This window comes from Stigmatopora nigra, chromosome 23 (genome assembly GCF_051989575.1).
Source record: "Stigmatopora nigra isolate UIUO_SnigA chromosome 23, RoL_Snig_1.1, whole genome shotgun sequence".
NCBI classification, from domain to species: domain Eukaryota; kingdom Metazoa; phylum Chordata; class Actinopteri; order Syngnathiformes; family Syngnathidae; genus Stigmatopora; species Stigmatopora nigra.
Window position 1 is genome coordinate 4,026,090 of NC_135530.1, and position 26,406 is coordinate 4,052,495.

The following is a 26,406-nucleotide window of genomic DNA, read 5'->3' on the forward strand; positions in this document are numbered from 1 at the left end:
CTTTTATATTACAAAAGCAAAAAAATACTTTTTGATTTATCCACCACCAAATCATACCAAAAAACTAGTCAATTGGGAATACAATACCGTGATTGATATTTCCCATCAAATATAAATAACTCCCCTTTGAAATTTGAATCTGGCCTGTGATAAAAAAAATCTTTAAAAAAGTTTCCCACCTGCCGTATCTCCATTTTTTTGCTTCTTCTTAGTTCTCAAACAGCAAAACCTGGTTAAAGTGCTCGTCAATTCAAATGAGATAAACCCTCAAAGTTCTTTAGCAGAGCCTTGAGGAGAAGATAAGAGCTAGAGGGAAGAAGAAAAAAAACCTCCTGTACATATAATTGACAAAAAAACACACAAAAGGAAAAAGTTGCAGGAGCCAGTGGCGCCGTCTACCTCACAATATGTCTTCTGATCTTCTCCCCAGGCTGGACGTCTGCTTCTCCGGGCACTCTTGCGCCTCTGATCTGACTTCAGACGTCCTCCGAACTGTCAAAGTGGCTACGGAATCAAACGTGGCCACACGCTGCCTTCATCAAAAGGCCAAGACGCCAGCAGATTTTGTGCCATCTATTAGACAAAACGGACGAGGGGAGGGAAAAAAGAAATGACCACATGTTTGAGCACAGTGTGTGAAATGAAGTGGCTCTTAGAAAGAGTTGGAGAGGAAGTCACATTGCTCTTATGCTTTCTACTATTTGGACTTTACCCAATATTAAACCACTATTTATGTGTTACTTTGTTAAGAGATGGTGAATTGGAACAAATAAAACATTTTTTTCCCAATCCAATTTGCTGTTTTTGGTGTTTTTTTCAGAGCGTTGGAAAGAATGAATTTGTTTTTAGTTCATTTCAATGGGAAATGTTGATTTGAGTTACCAGAAAATCGACATACGAGCTCAGTCCTGGAACTTATTAAGCTCGCATCTCGAGGTACCACTGTGGTTTGCAGACGACGCGCCCACCATGACTTGCCAAAATGACAAGAATTCGGTTTAGGAATATGGGTCACTTGACGCAATCTCTCCTCTTTGCACCCAGCTCCAAAATAAAGAGGAAATTCACATTGCTTTAAATCTACATGTCTGTTCACGTGCCCACATTTGTAGGAATCACCAAAAGTAAACAGTAGGGCATCAAGAACAATCCGCAAAGAGCCAACACGTTAAAATACAGGTAACCATTTTTGTTCTTTTCTGTAATGATGCAAATATTCAATATTTAATGTTACTTTGCAATTGCAGAGTTTTAATTATTTAAAAATCATAATATAAAGTACATTTATTGTATTGCAAAGTCAAGCAAATGTGCTTTACATTACATTAAGATCTGGCAATTACTAATGGGGAGAAAAGTCATTACTAGTCTCAAAGTAATTTAGTTTTTGTATACATTTTAAAAAAGGAAAAAATACTTTTTTATATGTTACTTACTGTTTATGATTTAGTTTTGTTTTATACATTAGATACTTCATACACACATTCTATCTACATATACATATATATATATATATATATATATATATATATATATATATATATATATATATATATATATATATATATATATATATATATATATATATATATATATATATATATATATATATATATATATATATATATATATATATATATATATATATATATATATATATATATATATATATATATATATATATATATATATATATATATATATATATATATATATATATATATATATATATATATATATATATATATATATATATATATATATATATATATATATATATATATATATATATATATATATATATATATATATATATATATATATATATATATATATATATATATATATATATATATATATATATACACACTGTATTATACTGTATCATATATATTATTTTGCACGGCAACATGGTCGTACTATCAAAAATTTAAATGAACTTGGATTACAATGCAGACACACAAAAATAAGTTTAATCGAACCTTACACTAAACTTAATTCTAATTTAGTTTGACATTGTTATACCTTTTTTTAGGCTCTATTTGCCCTGCCTCCAAACTGACTTTCAGTCAATATCGAGGGTTGTTTGAGTTTGTATTCCCTTCAAAATATTCCCAAAATGATGCACACAAATGTCCTCACAATAGGATAACGCACGAACACTTGCCAACGAGAAGTAGTACTATATACTCCTCTCGTATTAGCAAACAAACTGCGCCATTGGCACTGACTAACAGGAAAAAAAAGGTACCAATGTACATGTATCTGCCAAAGGCTATCATGCCATTTGTTTTTGATTGTTTTCATCATGTTGTGGCTGGTCAGGATGATACAGCAATAAAATCCTCCCTGGCAAAGTTCCTCATATGCCACTTCCTCATATGGAGTCACCTGATTTGATATCATTGGATCCCCTGAACTTCTCTCTTGGGGGCATATGCAAAATATGGGCAGAAAAAAAAATGTCATGGCGGATTTGGCAGGGCATTCAGCGATAGCGTGAAAGTGTGCATGTGACGTTCACACTGTTTTGTCATCGCGCTCGATCACTCGTGTCTGACTCACATCAAATTTGCAGAGTCATACAGGAAAGCAAGGCTAGGAGTGCTAAATTCAAAGAAATCCATTTAAATTCACTTTCCATGAATCTTAATACATGAAAAAAAAACCTATAGATTCCCTTTGTTAAAGGTTTTTGATAGGAAAATATCTTTTCATATTTTTAACATCTTTAAAAAGTCTAATTTTTGGAGTATTAAGGGTTTTGAAAGTTTTAAAATGGATTGTCTAACTTATTCGTTGTTATACCCAAGAAAATGTAATGATAATTGTTGCAATAATTACATTAAAAAGCACCATTACAGTATAAATATGCATAAAAAATACGTAAAAATTAACCGACTACTTAAGTTATTTAGGAAACATGGAAATAAATAAACATTGAAATAATACGACTATAAAAAGAACACTCAGCTGCAATGGTTAGCACATCGACCTCAAAACTGTGGGTTCCTTTGTGGGTTTTCTCCGGGTACTCCAGTTTCCTCCCACATTCCAAAAGCAAAAGCTAATTGGACATTCTAAATTGCCTTTAGCGTGAATGTTTTTTTTTTTGTCTCCTGGTGACCTGCAATTAGCTGGCCAACCAATTTGACCCAAAGTCATCTCGGATAAGCTACAGCACCCCCTGCGACCCTAGTGAGGATAAAGCAGTCCGAGAAAATTAGATGAGAATAAACTGATTTTTTTTATCATGATAAAGTCGGCTGTAGCAGCCCCTGGTGTTCAATATAACTGAAAAAAACATCTTTTCTACTACCAAATAAATGTTTCGCATTATTTTTAGCCATGACATAAAAAAGACTATTGACGTATAAAGCCAAGAAGATTTAGCCGTCTCGACGAGAGCGTATCGGCGAAAAGAATGTCAACATTGTCTGCTCGGAGGCACGGCTTCAAAGGCGAAGAGTGCTAACCTCCGAACTCTCTTGAAAGCAAAAGTGAATGCTTATCCACGGTCTGCGGCTTTGCTCTTTCAAGTCCTAAAAATGCATCTGATTGGCTGGTGTCGTAAAGTCCATACTCATCTTGTCCCATTCAACCCAAACTCAAATAAATTCACCTTTAAGGAAACTAAAGGAGCATTCATTTATTTTTCGTACGGCTTATCCTCACAAGGGTCGTCGGGGGGGGGGGGGGGGTGCTGGAGCTTATCATAGCCATCAGACATGGGGACACCATGAATTGGTGGGCAGCCAATCACAGGGCATAAGAAGACAACCAACTAAGGGGTAATTTAGTGTGTTCAACCAACTTTTTTGCATGATTTTGGTATGTGGGAGGGAACTGGAGTACCCGCAGAAAAGCCATGTAAGCATGGTAATGCCACCCAGGACGGTTCAAACCTGGGATTGAGCCCCCGATTTTCAAACTGTGAGACTGATACGCTAACGCAAAAAGAGAAAGATTATTGCACAAATGTTTTGGATTTTTTTGGGGGGAAAAATTTTAAATTGGCAAATTTTTTTAGAAAAAAACCCTATTTTTTGTATTTTATTTTATTAAACCATTTCACCCTTTTAAAAAAAGAATGAAAACACTATTATTATCTTACTATGATTGTCGATTTGTAAGATCTTTCAAATTTCTATTCTAGCAGATTTTTTACAAGATTTTTAGAAAGGCCTTTCAAATTCAAATGATTGGATTGAAGACTTTTTTTTAGACCAAAAATCGGGAGACATAAGGAAGTTCCTACCTGGGCAGTTGCCTTGAGGCCTTCAATGCTTTTCTACCTCAGCTGCACACCAGGAGACCATCACAGTTGGCTAAAATAAACAGAAAACAACAACATCACAAGTTAACGACATCATCGTCTCATTGTCCTTGCATTGTAAAACCATTCAGGAGCTAAACTGCGTTTTCTACGTGAGGCTAGTGAACAACCCAAAACACCTTAGGCTTCTCTTCTAGTTTGCTAATAACATACTACAGTGGTACCTCGAGATACAAGCTTAATTCGTTCCGGGACTGTGCTCATATATCGATCTTCTCGGAAATCAAACGAACATTTCCCATTGAAATGAAATTAAAACGAATTAATTTGTTCTAAACCCTCTGAAAAAACACCAAAAACAGGATATCGAATTGGAAAAAATGTCCACACAATAGAATAACGCACGGCCACTTGCCAACCAAAAGTACAAATCAAAATTTGTCTCGTATGTCAAGATAAACATTTGCTCGAAATCTCAAATTTCTCATATGTCGGGCCACTCGTATCTCAAGGTAAATTGATGGTAATGTTCCTCCAATCAATCCCAAATGTTCAAATTCGAGGAAAGAGCATGGGACAACTATTAATGAATTCAATAAAAAAGGGCACAGTTGAATACGTTAGGCAAAGATAAGTCTGATGTTTGCAAAAATAGACTTGCAATTTTTTACACAAAACGATTTGGATTCATTCAACTCCTGCTTGTTGGTATTTTAATCCGGTTAATCCAATGCAACTCCAAAAGCAAACCCTTTGATGCCAATGAGTTAACTGGCAATTGATTAAGAGATCATTTGTGTTTCAGAGATGTTTCTATCTAACCAGGACCAACGTTGGATGATCAGGCGGCGTGATGGCGGGCGGGATTTGTGGAACTCTGGAGCGCCGGCGCATGGTTTACTGCAGTTCTGCACCACGTGGCCAAGCAGTCGGGCTCAATTTCCCAATGGTGGCGCCTACAGAAGTGTACCTTCGTCTGCTTTTTACCCCTCGCAAAATATGTGGAAGGTAGGTGAAGAAAATGGCGGATTTACAGCTATACAGGTTTTTACACCCCAATTAAAACAGGGGTATCCAAATTTGTGCCCTTCCTATCGTCACAAAAATGGAAATTCCGACTTGAATGACTTCTACCTTGATTTGTTAAAGAGAGGATTGACTTTGCCTGCCTGTGTACGTAAAAAAACGAACCAAAACACAAACTTCTTAGGACAGGGGTGGGCACATTGACTTTAAAAATTTGACAGATGGGCCGGGTTAGCAAAAGATATGATACATATAAAAAAGTGCATCCGTTAACAGTACATATGAAATATAAACAGGAAAAAAGGACTAAAGTATTAACATATTCATCACTCATCATTAAAATAAAACGTATAAAGTACCAAGTAAAGTAAAAAAGGAATGTATGAAGTAATATTAAAATGTAATTTAAAAAAAAGATAGAGGGGCTGTAAAACATGAAAACAAATAAGAGTGGACAGAACTACTGCCACTGGCTTCCACGTGATGGCGCCCTCTTGGAGATAAAAAAAAAAAAACTATTTGGACAACGTCAGTGGGCCGGATGTGGCCCGCGGGCCGTAGTTTGTCTGTCTTAGAATAATGTAGCTTGCTAAGTTAACCATATTCAGCACGAATGGAGGCAAAATGACTCAACGGGGAAGGAAAACAAAGAATTCTCCGCTCTTTGATGCAAAATTGAAGGCCAACTGGTTCAAAAAAGGGCCCAATGACTCCCAGTCTGACCACGTTGAGAAAGAAACCGAAGATGAAGGTCCACTTGGGCTGATATGAATCAGATTTGTAAAGGAGGAGGAAGAGAAAACATCCCGATGTTAGACGGGCGACTGATAGACTTCAAAGCATTGTTACGTGAGGCGTTCCGCAGGGGGGCTTTCATGTGTTAACGTCGGTCGCTCCGGCGAGGGCCAGCGTGTATTCGTATCGGCCTCGAGGTACAAGCCAAGTACTTTCCAGAGGAGGAGATGATGAGCAGTTCTCGTGAGAATGTATACTCATGCATGGGCGGATCCATCAGGGTGGCATGTGGGGGCAAGGACCACCCCAAAAAGACAGGCTTGCAAACACCCCCAAAAAACTTGGGTCCGTTTAACAAAGGTAGAATCGAAATAAAAGTCATTGAATAAACTCAATTCATCAAGCATTTACAAAGAAACGCAATAATTACACACAACCCATTCTTTGCAGTCTTTTAACATCAAAAGTTACAATTGGAGAGTATTTTCCCAGCCACTAGGGGGCAGTGTCTGCCTTTGGGAGTTTAATAATAGTACAGTGATGGTTTTTAAGTCCAAATAAAACAACATAATAACACATTTGTGCCTACGTAGTGGTTATCCATCTATTGCGGAAAATCTCGGAACGTATTACCCGCGATAAACGAGGTATTACTGTAGTCCTTCTGTCAACTCGGTACACAAAATTCTTCTCATGAGAACCGTCTCTGTCATATTTTTTTGTAAAGGGCAAAAATTGGTTTGAGAACTGGACTGGCAGCAAATCCTACTCTGGTTTGGCTCGCTAGTTTGTCACTTTTGAGGTCGAAAAACCACAAGTAAACGACTCTGTTACGCTTAGGACAAGTCCTAGCTTGTTGTGTTCCAATCAGTGAGTCACGGTGGGAAGTCAGCGTGTCATCAGGTGCCGTGGGACAAACCGAGGTTTTTTAACAGATTTAAAGTGTGTCCGAACATACTACACGCATGTGCGGGATTTAACGCAACGATATGTGATCGGAATATGTGCCTTTTTGCTTTTGGAAAAGCAGTTTTTTAAAACTTTGGCTTTTGTTGCGTTTCCAGACTTTTTGGACCAAATGGTTAACTGTTCAACAAATAAACACACACAGTCATGATAAATGATAGAAACTCATCAAGGATATATTCAAAAAAAATGATTAAGGCTCATATTGATCTATAACGATAGAAATTCTACAGTAAATATCATTTATGTAACAGGACATGTCTTTTTACCACGTTTTCGCACTTTGGGGCTACAGACCACCCATCAAGACCCCTTTGGGCAACTGAGAGATTTAAACCCGAACGGATGAATGGAGGTGCTGGCACCTTGCACCAATCCGGAGCAGTAACTCGGCTCAAGAAAAGCTCAAATATCACAAAATCCGATATACAGTGGAACCTCGAGATATGAGCTTAATTCGTTCCAGGACTGAGCTCGTATGTCGATTTTCTCGTAACTGAAAGGAACGTTTCCCATTGAAATGAACTAAAAATATATTAATTTGTTCCAACCCTCTGGAAAAACACCCAAAATAGGATATTGGATTGGAAAAAATGTTTGATTTGTTCTAATTGGCCATCTATTAACAAAGTAACACATAACTGGTGGTTTAATATTACTAAAATGTGTTCAATAGAACTAAAATTAGACAGATTTCACGGAGGGTAGAGATGGGGGGGGGGGTCTTTTTGCACGGCAAAACGCTCGTAACATAACAAATAAATTTAAATGAACTTGGATTACGATGCAGACACACAAAAATAAATGTAATCTAACCTAACACTAAACCTAATTCTATTTTTGACATTTTGATATCTTTTTTCACCCTGGTTGGCTCTTTTTGCCCCGCCTCCACACTGACTTTCACTCCATATCGAAGGTTGCTTGAGTTTGTGTTTCCCTTTAAAATATTCCCAAAATGATGCACACAAATTGCAAAAATGAATCAAGTCATTGCTTTAAACATGTCAAGTTTTAACCTCTGAGAGGCACTATTACAATAAGTAGCTCCATCTATAGTTAGAAGTGAGAAGTGGAACAAAATGTAGGCTGAATTAAAGCTTCGCATGTGGGTCGTATTCCAGAATATTTTCACAATTTGTCCTGGACCAATAAAAACGGAGCATAGTCAATGTATTATTAGTCCGACTGCACATCAAATCAATCGGTATCTGAACAAATCGTCTTCATAGTTTCCAAGCCTCAAACGTTTGGCATGCACGACATAAACTCAATTAAATTAGAGAATTAAATCAGGCTTCCAGTTGAAATTGTCTTGTCTGACAAGAGTACAAACGACCATTCTTTCCCTCATCTCTAAAAAAAAACCTCCTTAAATAAAGCCACGCACTAAAATGAGGAACACGATGACTGTTTATTTGTATTTTTTTCCTTTTGTGCTAGTACTCATGTTAAATTTGGAACCAATGTTATCTTTTCCACAAACATGAAGAATCAAAATATTTGAAAAGCACTAATTGGATGAGTTCTAATTCACCCTTAACCCCTTCCCAACTCAGTTTAGGATGAAACATATGGTAATCCCTCACTATGTCTAATGTTGCGACACTTGGGGCGATTCGAGGCCACCAAGACAGCTTATTCACAGTGTCCAGACCTCCGGGGAGGAGAGATGTTGTGAGGTGTTGGTATGAGACCCCGTCTGACACGCATGGGAAGAATGGTGATTAGCCAAAAGCGACGGATGATAGCGTTTTTAAAGCTTTCGTCAATGGTCTTGATCTTGGCTTGTTCTGGTCTGGAATTCTAACAGTCTTAGTGCGAGTGCTTAAACTAAGCGTCCCAAATAAGTCGTTTCAACCGGCTCTTTCCACAACAACGCAATGGAAAAATAACATAAATAAATTGAAATGAACTTGGATTACGATGCAGACACTCAAAAATAAGTTTAACCTAACCTTACACAAAACTTAATTCTTTTGGCTCTATTTGCCCCGCATCCACGCTGACTTTCAGTCAATATCGAGGGTTGTTAGAGTTTGTATTCCCTTCAAAATATTCTGAAAATGATGCACACAAATGTCCTCACAATAGGACAATAGCACGGCCACTTGCCAACGAGAAGTAATATGTACTACTAGTACTAGCGATCGCTACGTCATTCACACTGAGTGACAGGTAAAAAACACTGAAAAAGATGCAATGCTCCGCCCAGTGCTCATAGATATCTGTTATAAATACCTCTCACGTCTTGGCCACCTGGCTTTCTTGCATCGCAAAATTTGTCTCGTATCTCAAGATAAATATTTGCCCGAAATTTTACTCGTATCTCAAATTGCTCGTATGTCGGGCCTCTCTTATGTCGAGGTACTACTGTATTGTGACAAAAGTACTTTTGTGTTGACACATCGGCAAAAGTCAGAAACAATTTTCAATTCACGTAACGTAAAATAAGCAAAAAACCATGTAACATTGTTCAATAAATCCTGTGATATTACCATTTTGATTTTGTATTATTAAAACTCCTAATCTCTTCATAAATAGACTTGAATTGAACCGGTGACGAGATATGATTGGAATTTAAATTCACTTAAAAAAAATTATTGGCAAAATGAATGGACAGTCTCTTTAAATAGCTCCACCTACTTCATTTTATCTTTGTATGGTATTAACTATTGATGTGTTTGGACACAGCTATATTTCTTTAGCATTGACATTCTCATAGAAGCCCGGTTCTGGACTTGGTCGAGTACTTAAAATAAACATTTATTTGAACTTTGAACCCAGTTACCTCTAATGGTCCAGCTTGGCGGAATGTATGGATTTGACTTTCTGACCTGTAGTTATTTTACATGCTTTATCTGCACCTTGACCATGTATTCCATACTAAAGATAGCTTTTATTTTTAATCTAGTTCTGTCCTAATCGAGTTCCATTTACAGTCAAGCTTTTCTTCTTCTGCTACTATCTCAAATCTGATCAAATTTTCATACACTATACTATATATATATATATATATATATATATATATATATATATATATATATATATATATATATATATATATATATATATATATATATATATATATATATATATATATATATATATATATATATATTTAAAACAAAATTTGAATTAGGTTTAGTGTTAGGTTCGATTAAACTAATTTTTGAGTGAGTCTGCATCGTAATCCAAGTTCATTTCAATTTATTTACGTACTATTAAACACATTTCAGTAATATTAAACCACTAGTTATTTGTTACCTGGTTGATAGATGGCGAATTAGGACAAATAATGTCCAATCCAATATCCTGTTTTGGTGTTTTTTCAGAGGGTTGGAACTAATTAATTAGTTTTTAGTTCATTTCACTGGGAAATGTTCGTTTGAGTTACGAGAAAATCGACATACGAGCTCAGTCTCGGAATGCATTAAGCTCATATCTCGAGGTACGGCTGTGCCGCCAATTATAGATGTTACACTGTTACTGTACTATAAGAAACCACCATAAAGAAAAAGACTACAAGTTTTGCCTCAGTGAAGTCCAATGAATTAAATTCAGCTAAACTATGGGATTACTACGATTGTCATTTTTCCCATTCTGACGCCAAGCCTTGCAAATCCAAGCATATTTTAAAAAAAATGGAATGTAGGCATTACAAAAGATTATGATCCAATCTCAGACTACAAGCATAAAACCAAAGGGACGACCGACAAGTTGACAAAAAACCCAAACAACAAAAGACAATACGCTTGCATCATCGCGAACTTCGGTGAACTTAATTGCGCGAACCGAGCAGGTGTCTACAAAAAAATTCCACCGCCGTTTGAAAAACTCTCGGCCCGTACAGGCATCCTTTAATCCTATTACGCCTAATTGAGTGAAGTCGACAGTCTTTTGCAGTTAAACTATGTTCACAGGCTAATAGGATTCAAAAGAAGCAGGGTGGGTGGGTGATAGTTTGAAGGGACACAAACGTACAATGCGTGGCCAGTCGTGAATGGCGGCGCCAGTGAAGCGGACCGCGTGCTGTAGAAACCATGCTGATTCGGGGGTTCTGTGTTTACGGAGGGTAGTGGGCCAGAGGTCTTTCCCGGAGGTTGGATAAGCTTAGACTGAGGTGGGAGGGCTACAAGGTGCACATCATTGCTATTTGGGGACCCCTTGGTGTGGCACTAAGTAATTGAATGGGGAAAGATAATATATACAGTGGTACCTTGAGATACGAGCTTCATTTGTTCAGGGATTGAGTTCGTATGTCGATTTTCGCGGAGCTCAAACGAATGTTTGCCATTGAAATGAACTAAAAACTAATTAATTTGTTCCAACCCTCTGAAAAAACACGAAAAACTGTATATTTGATTGGAAAAATTGTTGTAATTCGCCATCTATTAACAAGGTAACAAATAACTAGTGGTTTAATATTATACTAAAATGTGTTTAATAGAACTAAAATTTGACGGATTTCGCGGAGGGTAGAGAGGGAGGGGGAGAGGACTTTTTTGCACGGTAACACGCTCGTAACATAACAATTTTTTTTAAATGAACTTGGATTACGATGCAGACACTCAAAAATAAGTTTAATCTAACCTTACACTAAACTTAATTCAAATTTTCTATTAAAGTTTGATACATTTCTTCTCCCTTCACAATTGACAATTAAAATTCCTATATCAGCCTGGATTAAAAATAAATTGAACACCAATGAAATGTGATGATAATACATTAAAAACAATTTTGATTCTACCCTACAATAACTAATTGAATGCTCAGTTAAGTGTGGTAAGAACACACACACACACACACACACACAACTAAAACAGGAAATGGAACCATCTATGTAGATTAAAAAAGTGGAAAAAAATGCATTCGTCCCTCTACGAAAAAACAGATAGTACATTGAAATATTGTCCTGGGTCAGTCCACAAGACCTACAGGGACAAGACCCTTGAACTACTTCAGATCTGTCAGGACCCCAATAGAAGGTGGACTTTTGTTTTTGGCCTTGTGCCTATTATTTGACGCCATCATTTTAATTGAAATTCCATGCTTGTCATTAGACTCCACTATCAAGCCGCTTTGTTCCTCCTTTAGGACGAGTGTTGGCTTTTCACGCCGGGTTAGAGGAGGTCAGAATAGGGCAGTCTACGGAGGAGACACATACGTGACCCCCGGGCACCAACCTTATAGGGTTGTCCATGGCCAGGGGTGCTTGGCAGGGGCAGTTCTTTGAAGAAAACAGGTTCGACCAGACAAAAGGCAAGGGATGGCGTGCGCCTGTGACCTCATTTGACCTTCCTAAATGACATGACCTATGTCTCAGTATGACCAGCTTTTAGCTTGAATTATAGCAGTTTCAGGTCTACGACCATAAGGGGCGCCGATCCTTCAAATTGACAATTTGTGATAGTCTCCTCAAACAATTACGAACATTGCTGCTGTGAGCACTGGGCGGAGCGTAGCATTTTTTTCAGTTAGCAAGTGCAAATGGCGTATATATTACTTCTCGTTGGGAATTAGTCGTGCGTTATCCAATTGTGAGGACATTTGTGTGCATCATTTTAGGAATATTATGAAGGGAATAAAAAAATCAAACAACCCTCACCCAGGAAAAGAAAGGTTTCAAAATTTTAAACAAAATTTGAATTAAGTTTAGTGTAAGGTTAGATAAAATGTATTTTTCTGAGTGTCTGCATCGAAATCCAAGTTCATTTAAATTTGTTTGTTATGTTACAAGCGTGTTGACATGCAAAAAGTCCACCCCTCTATAATTTTAGTACTATTAAACACATTTTAGTAATATTAAACCACTAGTTATGTGTTATTTCATTAATAGATGGCGAATTAGAACAAATAAAACATTATTTTCCAATCCAATATCCTATTTTTGGTGTATTTCCAACCAACACTAACTTTAACTCTTGCTATAGCATAGCATCTTTAAGAACAAACTCTAACTTCAGAAACTTTCAAGTGTTTGGAATAGCCTTTTGGTGGCGCCATTTTCATATGACTATAAAAACGAAGCTATCCATTCTGTTGATTGTTTTTTTTCTTTGCTTTTAAAAGGTATGGTTCAATTTTAAGCCACACATTGTCATAAATAAGAAGACCAAATGTTCTAATTCCCATGCCAAATCAGGACAAATTTCACAACTACTTTAGTTAGTATTAAAAGATACCCAAGTTATAGACAAGGTCGAAACTCTAAGACTCTAATGGATAAATCAACACTGGTATGCTGTCTTTCATATAATTACATTCAAGATGAATCGACATCACAGACAAGATCTTTTCCTAATCTGATTACATGGTTATCGCTGAGTAAAATTGAATTTCTTTTTGTTTCCTGCCGTTTTAATGCCTTTATGAAATACACCGAGGCATCAAAGCGAAAATGTCATTGACACTCCTCCTTTTCCTGCTTGAGACAATGTGACCCAAAGTCTTCCTTCTGCATTGACCCAAAACCAAGCAATGCGTTGCCAATGGCCCGTTAAAACTGTCCCAGACTGTGAAAAATCCTCCAAGCACAAACTAGCCTCTGTAACTCTGGGAACCTGACGAGTTTGAAAAATAAGCTACGAGGACTTGGGAAAAACTCTTAGAAAATGTGAAGCCAAATTGATCAAAAGGTTTACAAAAAAAAAATAAGCCTCATTAAAACGTGTGGCGTACATGTGCTCAACTGATCTGGGGTCAGCAAAGATCTGACATTACAGAGCTATGACGGGCTATATAGTGGCGCAAATCAACCAAATAGGATCAAAAGTTCACATTCTGCATGAATAAATTCCTTCTATAAAGATTAACTGTAACTACTAGCCTTGTGCTAATCACAAATGATTTCATTTCATCTTATTTTCTGAACCGCTATATCCTCACTAGGGTGCTTGAGCCTAGTTCAGCTGACTTTGGGTCAAACCCTGAATGGGAATTAGGACACAAAGGACATCAAATCATAGCTAGAGGCAATTTAGAGTGTTAGAATGTCTTTGGAATGTGGGAGGAAACCAGAGTACCCAAAGAAAACCCACACAGAACATGCAAACTCCACACAGGTGGACCGACCTGGATTTGAACCCAAGTCTCCCACTGTGAGGCCAACGCACTAACCATTTATCCACCAGGCTGCCTCCTAACTACAAATAAGCTATATATTTATACAACTATAGTAAAACTGCAACAATAATATTGAATTATTCTATAAGATTTAATCATGAAGCATAAAGGCTTCAATTCTATAACATGTTATGGTTACTGAAGCTCACCATGACAACAAGAGCTCTTTACGTCAACATAAATGCACACTTTGTAAGTAAATGGTTGGAAATCTTAATGAGATAACGACTGTTTTATCTGATTTTGAAATGACATTTCGTAGCGGAAGCTTGCTCACGTTGAGGAATCTCAAAACGTAGCCATAATCGACGAGAGTTACGTCATACTCCCTCCTTCCACCAGAGGGCGGTGTATACTCCAACACCAATAAAGCTAAATACAGCACGTTCAAAACAAACATTACAAAGCGCCAATCTATGTACCGATATTGAATTTAAAGCTTTATTTGTCATCAAATCACTCTACTACGTAATCGATAAATTGCCGTCCTGCCCGAGAGATGGCGACGGCTAGCACAATTAGCCCCGGGACCCCCCCGACCCTGCTCGGAATAATTAATGAATAACAGAGGGGATCAAGACAAAAGGCGCAAAGTGGTCTGCCTGAGCGACGGGCTTGGCGTAATACATCCAAGAATGCCGTTAATTGGCCCTGCGGCTTTCATTCCTTTCCCTATTTCTTTCAATTCATTGACTCAAAATAATGGGTTCAGGTTCATTATCAACAGGTCAGAAGCTTTGGGAGTGCCCAAATTCGACGGCCCAGGCTTGCCAATGAGGGCTTGGTCCACGCATGTGGACACGCGTAAGCCCAAATGCTTTGTCCCCCCGACTATTCCGCAACCCGGCCGTGTTTTTTTTTACCCCCGTGTCTGGTTCCGAGTGGAGTGAACTTATACAATGTTGGAATATAACTGGTATGGGCAGGTATGTTACACTTACTCATTTTCTAAGGCTTACCTGGAATAACTTTGCAAACCAGAGAAATATAAATATATATATATTTTTTTATGGAGTCTGTATGAGTATGAGTTTGTCACGTGGCAGATTAAAAAAATGGCTTTGTGATAAATGGGATTTTTGTCTGTTGGCTAGACCGATGGGAATTAAATCCAATCTGATGTCAAGTAGTATAACATTTGTTTCCACTGCTATTTTTTTAGTAAAACTCGAGAATAGTTAGTGGGATGGCTATTGTAACATCCTAATGTGTTATAATGAATTACTTTTGTTATAGATCCAAAACAATACTAAGCACAACTTGACAAAGACATATATGGAAATAAAATGGCAAATCTTACCTTGTTGGCTGAGTTGGGAGAAAATTCATTTGGTTTTCTTCTCATATTTTCCTCTTGTTGGTTGGTGTTCTTTCCTTTTGAAGTCTTTCATTCAATGTCGAGATCACTTTTCTGCAAAGCAAATTACAGAAGACAATTCTGTTAAGTCTAGAAATACACACAATATCTGCATTTGACTTTGTATTGGCCTTTAGTGCTCTTTTGAAAGTGCAATATTCCCACCAAAGTAAATGTTATTGCAATTTTAAACACATTTCTTCATTTACATCTGCTTAAATCATTCAGATTGTAACCAGCAGATGAATACCGTATTTTCACGACTATAAGACGCACCGCATTATAAGGCGCACCCTCAATGAATGGCATTATTTCCATATATAAGGCGCACTGTATTATAAGGTGCACTGTCTATTTTGGAGAAAATTTAAGACTTTTAAGTGCGCCTTATAGTCGTAAAAATACGGTAATTGCTATTGACTTCTAGGTATGAAGCACTCACTACACAGTCACCTCTAGAGCCAGCCATTGTTGATGTTTTGGATTTTTTTGTATAAAATCTTGCAGTGGGGGAGGAGCTATATGATGGAACATTTTGTAAACTAAGATGGCATCTGCATATTTAACAGTATTGTTTCAGTTCAGGCGTTTGTTTTTTTTTTTAATATCCGACAGTGGTGGTTTTTGGTTTTCAGTTTTTTCCATATATAAGGCGCACTGCATTATAAGGCGCACTGTCTATTTTGGAGAAAATGTAAGACTTTTAAGTGCGCTTTATAGTTGTGAAAATACGGTTACTTTAGGGTAGCTACATCCCTACAATCACAAGATATACACTTTGTGTACTTTATATCATTTATCTTGAGAAAAGTACTCCTCACCTCTGTTAACTTAGCATAACTTTTGCGGCCACGACACGTGATTCGTTCAGACGTCAAAGTATTTCAACTATTTACGTCCCCCTCCCGCCCCCACCAAGTGTGTTTAATTGCTGCACATGCAAGGTTTCCCATACCTGGGTGAGCCATGTCAAGCAATTAATACCCTGAAACACGCCTTTTAAGCTAGTCTTTTGGTCTCTCGGGCTCCCCATCGTGATGAAAAAGATTGGTGTCGTCTCACGTTAGTCTTGCACAGGTGTACGTGCAGATGAAGAGATAGACAGAGGCAAATCTGATCAAGAGAACGACGGAGACAAACATCAAGGCGGCCCAGATGAGAAGGAGACAGAGTAAAGTGTGCAAATATGTAAAAGGGGAATGTATTTTTAATAGATGACGGCTGAGAGAGAAAGTTTGAGGTGACTTGAGGTTGTTTTTTTTCCCTATCTTTGCTTAACTTGGACAGATTTTCGTGGTTTAATGTCAATTTTTCAAACACCCCAACAAGAAAAGTACGAGGAGAGAATGGGTTTGAAATGTTATGGGGTTTAGTTGTGGGCAGAAATTGAAGTCGGGCACAGTTTGGTATTCATTTAACTGCATTGACAGATTAGTTTTAGGGGGTGAGTACCGTATTTTCACGACTATAAGGCGCACTTAAGAATCTTAAATTTTCTCCAAAATAGACAGGGCGCCTTTTAATCCAGTGTGCTTTATATATGTAAAAAAAATTAACATGTGTCATTTATTGAGTGTGCGCCTTATAATGCGGTGCGCCTTATAGTCGTGAAAATATGGTAGGCACAGTTATTCATTAAACCGTATTAACAGATTAGTTTTAGGGAGGTGAGTACCGTATTTTCACGACTATAAGACGCACTTAAAAGTCTTAAATTTTCTCCAAAATAGACAGAATGTCTATTTTTGTTAACGGCAGTGGAAGAGTTAAGATTGTAGGTTTACCCTTTCTATTACAATTTCTAAGAAGCATTTCTTTCCATGACTATTTTGTTATTTACTCATTTTGGTTTCATATTCATGGAAATTAGAGCACATGTCAACCTGGACTATTTGATTTTAATTTTTTTGGACCATATCAATGAACACACTAATAACAATTGACAGCACTGGACATCCAATCCATTTGGCATGAATTTTTGACTGAATTTTGGGCCACTTTTGTCCAACCCACTTCCTTATTAATATATCATATCCTGCTGAATTTGGGGCATTTTCTTGTCACTTCCTAGTTACCACTGACGTACATTAGGAGGAAACAAATGATATAATTTTCCATTGTTTAGGAGTTTGATGCCCTTTTTGTATCTATTTCACAAAGTGTTATAATTGGTCCTTCTGCGGATAACTAATGACATCTTATTCTTCGAATAGAAGTTAATGATTGCAGCTGCTCAACGTGAGTTTCCCAATTTGAGCATACTTTTACAGTAACCTTATATGTCAATTTACTTGTATCTCAAATCCATTTCAAATTAACTAAATACAAATGGATTTAGTCCCACCCTCTGGTAACCATAGAGTAGAGAGAGACTTAATACGTTGGGTTCGATACACTTTTGTGACACTATGTAACGTAAAAAACTTTAAATTGAACTTAAATTAACTTTGCTTACTATACAAACACTTAAAAAATGGATGTAACCGAGGTAAAAGGTATTTTGCCGCGGCTTTCGAGTTGGAACTAGCTACTTCACAAACGAGTGTATCCCCAGTTCGTTTTTTAATTAAAATTTTCCACGTATCTCAAATTTCTCGTAGGTCAAAATATTTACTGTACTTTGGAGAAAAAAACAAACATGAAGGGTAAATTTGAAGAATTTCCAGCCCGACATGTCCCTGAATTCTGGAAAAATGAGTTAGCCGGCTTCTATTTTCGAGAAAAACTAATGTTAGCACAAATTTTGCACACATTACGGATGATTCTATTCGTTTTAAGCATAATAACAATGTGTAAACGAAGTGAATATGTCACAGCGGACTAAGAATTCCGAAATCAAAATGACTGATTCTGGATTTTAACCAATACAATTTGGATTATGGTTCATATTGGTCTTTTGCTTGGTTGGTTAGTTGTTGGGAAGAGACACTGGTCTTCTTCCCATCTCCCTAAGATAGCCAAGCGGAGTCAAATACAAGCAACTCTTTGTATCCAAAGCACAAACCGTATAATATTAGTTCGGGTAAGGTCAAAGCTTGATTTAATTTTCTGCTTAGTTCTCATTAAAAAGATATTGCATTATTTCATTTTCCTCAATTAACGGAGTAAGGGGGGGGGGGGTGTCATCAACATATTTCCACCCAAAACCTTTTGAACAGTGCTTCACAAATGAGGTTAGGTTGAGTGGGACCATATTTTTGATGCTGTATTAAACTTTCAAGTTTCCACTTTCAAAATTCAAAGTTCATTTCCACTCGTTTTTGTGATTCAAATGATTCACAACTGGAAATTAACCAGAAATAAACGAGTATAGATGCTTTCCTTCACGTTTTTGTTTTGCCATAGTTGTCAAGTACTACAAAAAAGAGGCTGAACTTGGATTACAATGCAGACACACTCAAAAATAAGTTTAATCAAACCTAACATTAAACTTAATTCTGATTTAGTTTGACATTTTGATACCTTTCTTCTCCCAATTTGGTTCTTTGTGGCCCGCCTCCACACTGACTTTCAGTCAATATCGAGGGTTGTTTGAGTTTGTACTCCCTTCAAAATATTCCCAAAATGATGCACACAAATGTCCTCACAATAGGATAACGCACGACCACTTGCCAACAAGAAGTTGTATATACTCATCTCGTATTAGAAAACAAGCTCCGCCATTCGCACTGACTAAAGGGGGGAAAAAAACACTGAAAAAAATGCAATGCTCCGCCCAGTGCTCGTAAAGACATTACAAAGAGAGAGTTGTGACCAGAAGGACAGTATAAGCAGCATCTCCCGTTGTATATAAAAATTTAACTCGTATCTCAAGATAAATATTTGCCCAAATTTGTACTTGTATCCCGAATTGCTCGTATGTCGGGCCACTCTTATGTCGAAGTACCACTGTGATCATTATTTGCTTGAGTTTTCGATTGGTTTGACCATCTTAAATGTTAAAACTGCAAAAGTAGGAGAAAAATATACTTCTGCCATTGACCAAATATACCTCTGATGAGTCCTGAATTTGAGCGCATGCTATGCAGGTGTATCTCACGTCGCGTGTGTGTGAGCGTGCAAGAACGCCGATTGAGGCACGTGCACGTCGTTGAAAATTCCAACAGAGAGCTCTTGTGAAAAGGCCTAACGGATTTAGCTGCAAAAATTGTATTATCCCATTTGACTAATCTGCTTGGCGCTGACAGAAGATGCTCAAACACCCCCCTCGCCATGTTATTTCTTTTATTTTGGATGGCGTGAATTGGACCATTCAAGGTGTGAGAGTTCAATCCCGAAAAAAACGGAAATCCTGGCCGCTTACTTGGTTACAAAAGCGCATCGGTCTTTAATGCATGACACGATTCCTCCTGTCACATCGCTTGTTGCGATGTGATTTGTGATGAGGAAATGACATTAGGAGATAGACAAAGACACTTATGTGTACTAAGCGGGCAGTGTGGTTTCAAATTTATTTTAAACATCAATGGTTTGTCTTTTATCCGGTCAGCTACACTATAAAAAAAAAAAAAAAGAAACTAAGTATTCAGCTTAATTTTGTTGTCACAGGGATTTAATAGGAAAGAATAAAAAAAAATATCTAAACATATATACATATATATATGTATATATGTGTCTGTGTATGTGTATACATACATATATGTATATATGTGTATATATGTGTATGTGTATATATATATGTGTATGTGTATATATATATGTGTATGTGTATATATATATGTGTATGTGTATATGTATATATATGTATATGTATATGTATGTATATATATATATATATATATATATATATATATATATATATATATATATATATATATATATATATATATATATATATATATATATATATATATATATATATATATATATATATATATATATATATATATATATATATATATATATATATATATATATATATATATATATATATATATATATATATATATATATATATATATATATATATATATATATATATAGAGCTTGAGCTATAGCTATCTATTGATATATATTATTTGAATTACTACACATATATGTATAATAGTAATATAGAATAAACCCAACATCTATATATATATATATATATTATTTTAATATAATTGTCAGTAAAAATATTTTTGACTAACGGGAATTATCTTGGTCTAATATTTACATTTGTTTGATTAACTATAAAACAGCATAAAAAAAGGTTGCCAAAAATTCCATACAATATTTAAATACTCAAACCAACACGTTAAACTGGACAATTTCTAACGAATAGTAAAAGGTCTTTTAAGCATTTTAAAAAGGGATCTCAATGATCATCTAAAAAAGCAAGAAAGCAAAGTCTCAACTGAGACGAACAATGCACCATTTCCACGCCATCCAGTTAAAACGTCCGCGATATTGAATTCATTTGCCGATCATTAAAAGTGCAGCGCTTCCACTCTGTTATTACACATTCTTTTTCTAGCAGGATAAAACAGCCTTCAGATGTTCCAGGCGCACTTTGATGCGTGGCCTCAGAAGCCGAGAAGTCCCTGATCTTTAAAACATGGCACGTGCCACAACCAAAGGTGAGCACTTGTGGCTCCCCCGTCACCCCCCAAAAAATGGAATTTTCATCCATTACGATACCACAAATGCACATTCCAAGGGAGGGTGGTAAAAATTGGAGACGGCACCATGTGATCAAGGGTTACCAAGATCGATAAGGCGCCGACCGCAAGTCACGTGGACGGACGGGCCAGGCCAACGTGAGTCTCAGATTGGCGCCACAAAATCTCTTTGGTTCCGGCGGCTAAAATAATGCTGCGAAGGATGCGCGTTTAAAGCCTTTAATGAGAATCGTAGTTAGTGGAACAAATGTAGACAGACTTTTCATTACGCTTTGGATTCAAACGCTAAAAATCTTTTAAAAGCATTCGTTGACCAACCGGATTTAACTGCATTATGGAAATTTTATTTGCTTAATTAGGTTTGGCATTGATGGTTCTTTGTTTTTTTTTTTGGTTTTGTTTACAGAGTACACTTGTCAAGCTATATTTGGTAGTGGGTATAAAGAGAATTTTCTGATTTTTCCTTGTGGAATTTAGCATTAAATATTACAAAAATGAAGCTAATTTTCAAATAGTTTCATTTTGTTTCCAAGAGTTGTACTTGATTTCACAAGGGCCAGATTTTAGATATAATATTTAGACTTTTTTTTTATAAATGGATTAAAAGCACTGGATTAGAAGCCCTGAATATTTAGTTTTTTTATAGATCTAAAACAATGCTTATTTTAGCATTTTTAAAATATATTTTTAGATTTTACAAAATGATTTTTGAACTAAAAACACAAAATTTGATTATAAAATTACAATTATTGATTTAAAGGGGAAAAATCATGAAATTTAATATACATCTATACTCTTCATTTTAATTTGATCCTAAAACAGAAAGTCGGCACTTATTATTTACTTTCCCGGGCCACACAAAAACGATGCGGCGGGCCAGATTTGGCCCCCAGGCCACCACTTTGACACATATTGCCTAGATAGTGACTATATAAAAAAATTCTCTCATTTAACAACTACATCAAAACTCTTAATTATGCGATTCTCAAGTCTCACCACAGCAACCCTGAACATGAATTCTGCAATTGTCAAAAAAGGTCAACTGAAGGGAGGCCTTAACACCAATCACAAGCATATCCAATTTCAAATAGTGAACTGCATCTGAGAAACATAAAAATCCTAACAAGGGAAGCAACGGTCATGGAGATAACCTGACAGAATGTGCTGAATTTTCTGCAGGAAGGAAAAGTGTGGCCATGTGCACTCCAAGGCAACTCATTGCCTGTTTGGTCCTCTTTTAGCTACGCGAGCAAACTTAACCGCCGTCTGTGTTTCTGCTTCTGTCAGGTTTTTCTTTCTCGCCTAGTCACACACACACACAAACACACACATACACAGACGGAGGAAGCGGCCCGTGTTGCTTCCCAAATAAGCTGATGTGTCATGCCTTCCTTTCCTCGCCGATATTTCTCGTTCTTCCTCTTCTCGGGTCTCCTACGGTGAGACAGTAAAGCTCTGCGAAAACGGCTCCCGAATTGGCGTATTGGCGATGGCGATGGGAGAGGCCGCGGGCGCCATGAATCGGTGTTGCGTGGTCAAACTGGTCACTCTGACGGAGATACAGCTACTGCAGGTATGAGCGATGAAGTGGGATGTAGGCAATGAATGATGAGGGGATGATGGTGGATTTAATGTATTGAGATTTGGAATTTTTGGGTTGCCAGGTTGTTACACAAAGTTGTATTATATATTTACGTTGTGTTGTTAGTGTTGTTTTTAGGGATTTTAACTCAATTTTTTATAGTGTGATAGCATGTGATTAGGGATTTAATGTATTGAGATTTTTAATTTTCGGGTTGCCAGGTTATTGCACAAAATGAGATAATACATCTATGCTGGGATGTTATTGTAGTTTTTTTTCTGGATTTTAACTCACTTTTTTCATTGTTTGATAGCTCGCGATTTGTTTACAGCTGTGATTTTTTTAATGTTGCATTTGTTGGGTTCTGATGATTAAAAAATTAATAATTATAAATGTGTTTTATATGCCAGAGTACAGTTATCAAACTCAAGGACCGAGGGCTAGATGCAGCCCGCCACATTGTTTTGTGTGGCCTGGAATTAATCAAATATATTTATAAATACAAAATACTTATTCATTTTCTCTTATTAACCGGAAGAAATACTAAAATGCAATATTTACATTTTTCTTTCAATTTTTTTGTAAACAATAAAATAGAACATTAACTTTTTTCTTTATATTTTCATTTTACAATCAAATAAATACACTTATTCTTTGTTTTGGTTTTCTACTGTATGTACAACTAATTAAAAACAAAAGAATTTAGAAAGTTGAGGTTATTATCATTTGTAAATTATTAATCGGTGGTCAAAATAGTTGTTGATTTAATAATGAATTCAGATTAATTGAAGAAATTACATTTTTAGTTGGTGTGACCTGCACTCTAGTGCGATTTATAGTCCCAAAAACATAGTAAACTCATAAGAATTATTGTCAATCTACCGTTTTACTGCAAGCCGGCATCACTGTAAACTAAGGACACACCTGCTCATAGTGTTTTCATGTCTTTCATAAGCAGCTGTATTTTTTTGAAGTGAAAGGAGAACTTGAGCAAGATTGAAACTTTCTTGCGCAAGGTTGTCTTTTGGACAGAAACACTCCAAAGTATAACTGTGAAATGCGGGGAGTTTGGTTCTGGGCTGGGGTCTCATCATATTCTGGGGTCGCTTTGCTTCTCGGGAGACTAGTGCACTACAAAATGGGGCAATGACCAAACTGGGTAAAAAAGTGACTGAAGGTTTGCAAAGTCAAATTTTATGTCATGTAGTTAAGTCCCTGTGGTTTCTAATGCAGATGAACACAGGGTAAATTCACTTAGCAATTAGCAAAGGAATGTACTGTATGAGCTCACATGCACAATACACATGTTTTCTGGAAAATTTACCATGATATGCTTGATGAGTAGTCTGCATCTGCTATGACTCACAGTTGTAAAATTGAAGATGTGGAAGGGTGGAGTTTTTGCATAGTCGCGGTCAACATTTTTTTTAAGCCTGAGATGACAGGTACGGGACTCAATAATGATAAAATATCAGTACATATGTACATATGTACATATGTACATATGTACATATGTACATATGTACATATGTACATATGTACATATGTACATATGTACATATGTACATATGTACATATGTACATATGTACATATGTACATATGTACATATGTACATATGTACATATGTACAAATATGTACATATGTAGATATGTAGATATGTACATATGTAGATATGTACATATATGTACATATGTACATATGTACATATATGTACATATGTAGATATGTACATATGTACATATGTACATATACATACATATATATACATATATATATATACATATACATATACATACATATACATATACATATACATATACATACATATATATATATATATACATATACATATACATATATACATATACATATACATATACATATACATATACATATACATATACACATACACGTGCATATACATATACATGTACACGTACACGTGCATATACATATATACACATACATATACATATACATATACATATACATATACATATACATATACACATACACGTGCATATACATATACATGTACACGTACACATGCGTATACATATATATATACACATACATATGTAAAAATATACAAAATCTACACTTGGTCAATTGTGATGGCAGGTGCCAGTGCAGCTCAGAATCCGCAAAAAGAAACACCCAAGCGTCTCAAAAAGAACAATTGGGAAGGGGGAGAGACAAAAAAAATCCTAAACTTGACTCTGGATTGTTTGGAATCTTCTCCCATTCCTGTGCATACGTGAGAGTGTGTGTAGGGCCATTGATAATCCCCCAGCATGCCCTCTTCACACATGAACACAGACACAGCATTGTGTAGTTCAACTTCGGTGACTGAAGCAGCGAAACCTCTCCAATCTAATCGGATTCCTTTAAGTGGATAACAAGCGTGTCTCCGTCATTTACAGTATGGAAAACGGCAAAGCCAAAAGTGCTGTGCGGTGTCTTATAAAAACAAAACAGGGTTGACTAACAACTGGCATCTTGTAGAAGGACAGAAGAGGTCTTTAGTGATGACTGACAAGATGAGTATTGTGACCAGAATTCTCTCATTTAGCTAAATGCCTGGCAAAAAAAAACTGCAACTCTGCTTAAAAACAGTCGGTCTTCAAAATACAAACAAAAATCCAAAATCAATAATGACTTTCGTATGCGTTCTGGAAACTGAATCTTCTTTGAGCTCTTTAGGTAAGGAACTATAGACATAAATGTATATATGTACATTTATGTACATGTAAATAAAGCTATAACAGCATAAAGAGTAGCTAAAGCAAATCCATATTGAACCATTAACCACTACGCAATTATCAAGTATGTATTTAAGATCCTTAAATAGTAATAATTGCTAATTCCTCCAAAAAGTTTGAAGAATTCCTGCATAAAAACACAACTTTTTGGGTACTTTGAGCTTTTTAAGTGAGGAACTATTGACATATAAATGTACATATGTACATTTATGTACATGTAAATAAAGCTATAACAACATAAAAAGTAGCTAAAGCAAATCCATATTGAACCATTAACTACCACGCAATTATCAAGTATGTATTTAAGATCCTTAAATAGTAATAATTGGTAGTTCTCCCAAAAAAGTTTGAAGAATTCCTGCATAAAACCACAACTTTTTGGGCAGTAAATTTAAAAAAAAAAGACCTATTGAATGATAAGGGCTCCATAATTGTTCTGTGAATTTCTAACGCTACTCCTAACTTTTCTGACTCCTCGGAATTGACTCTCCCTAGGAAAAATGGTGACATCAACCCTAAAATTGAATTTATCTGAAATATCAGCACAACAGGAGGTCAAATGGCAATTAAATACTTCTACTTACAATTGATTAAGCTTGATCCGGTCAAGGAGAATCATTGGAATAGAGATAAGAAAATTAAAATAAAAGTACAGGAAAGTTCATTCCATGCTTTTTTGTTTCCTTTTACCTTTAAGTAGAGCACTAAATACATCAAGGCTAATGTTTTCCAAACTTGTTTACACGATAGCATTGTCTCTTAATCGTCACTAGGCTACAAATTGACAAAGAAACCACTTGTCAGTTGAACAAAAGTCATTAAATATGTCTTGTTTAAAATACGGAAGTGGACTCAGACCTCTCAATGACTTTATTGACGCCATTGTTGGCGTAACCGATTATTCTAATAGCCCCACGGTGACGGCAATGGCCGGTAAAGACGAGTGAGTGAGTGAGACTGGTTAAAAATGGCATT

The 26,406-nt window shown here is 36.2% G+C and overlaps 1 protein-coding gene and 1 long non-coding RNA gene across 5 annotated transcripts in view; one reads left to right on the plus strand and one right to left on the minus strand.

The window, feature by feature from the left end:
• Positions 1 to 179: 179 nt before the first annotated feature.
• Positions 180 to 15,528, minus strand: LOC144181296 (uncharacterized). The gene is made up of 4 exons (XR_013324646.1): positions 15,429 to 15,528; positions 4,259 to 4,328; positions 400 to 573; positions 180 to 306 (listed from the first exon to the last, which is right to left on the minus strand). It is a non-coding gene; the product is annotated as an uncharacterized LOC144181296 (long non-coding RNA).
• tfec (transcription factor EC) overlaps positions 1,125 to 26,406 on the plus strand; it is a 32,001-nt gene continuing 6,719 nt past the window's right edge. For 2 of the 4 annotated variants that reach the window (XM_077709678.1, XM_077709679.1), the window contains exons 1-2: positions 1,125 to 1,179; positions 5,082 to 5,284. In XM_077709678.1, the coding sequence (XP_077565804.1) occupies positions 5,084 to 5,284 (201 nt within the window). In that variant the 5' untranslated portion in view covers positions 1,125 to 1,179; positions 5,082 to 5,083. Of the gene's footprint in view, positions 1,180 to 5,081; positions 5,285 to 14,982; positions 15,055 to 22,521; positions 22,659 to 26,406 lie in introns of those variants that run through there. The other 2 variants (XM_077709683.1, XM_077709681.1) reach the window with 2 other exon arrangements.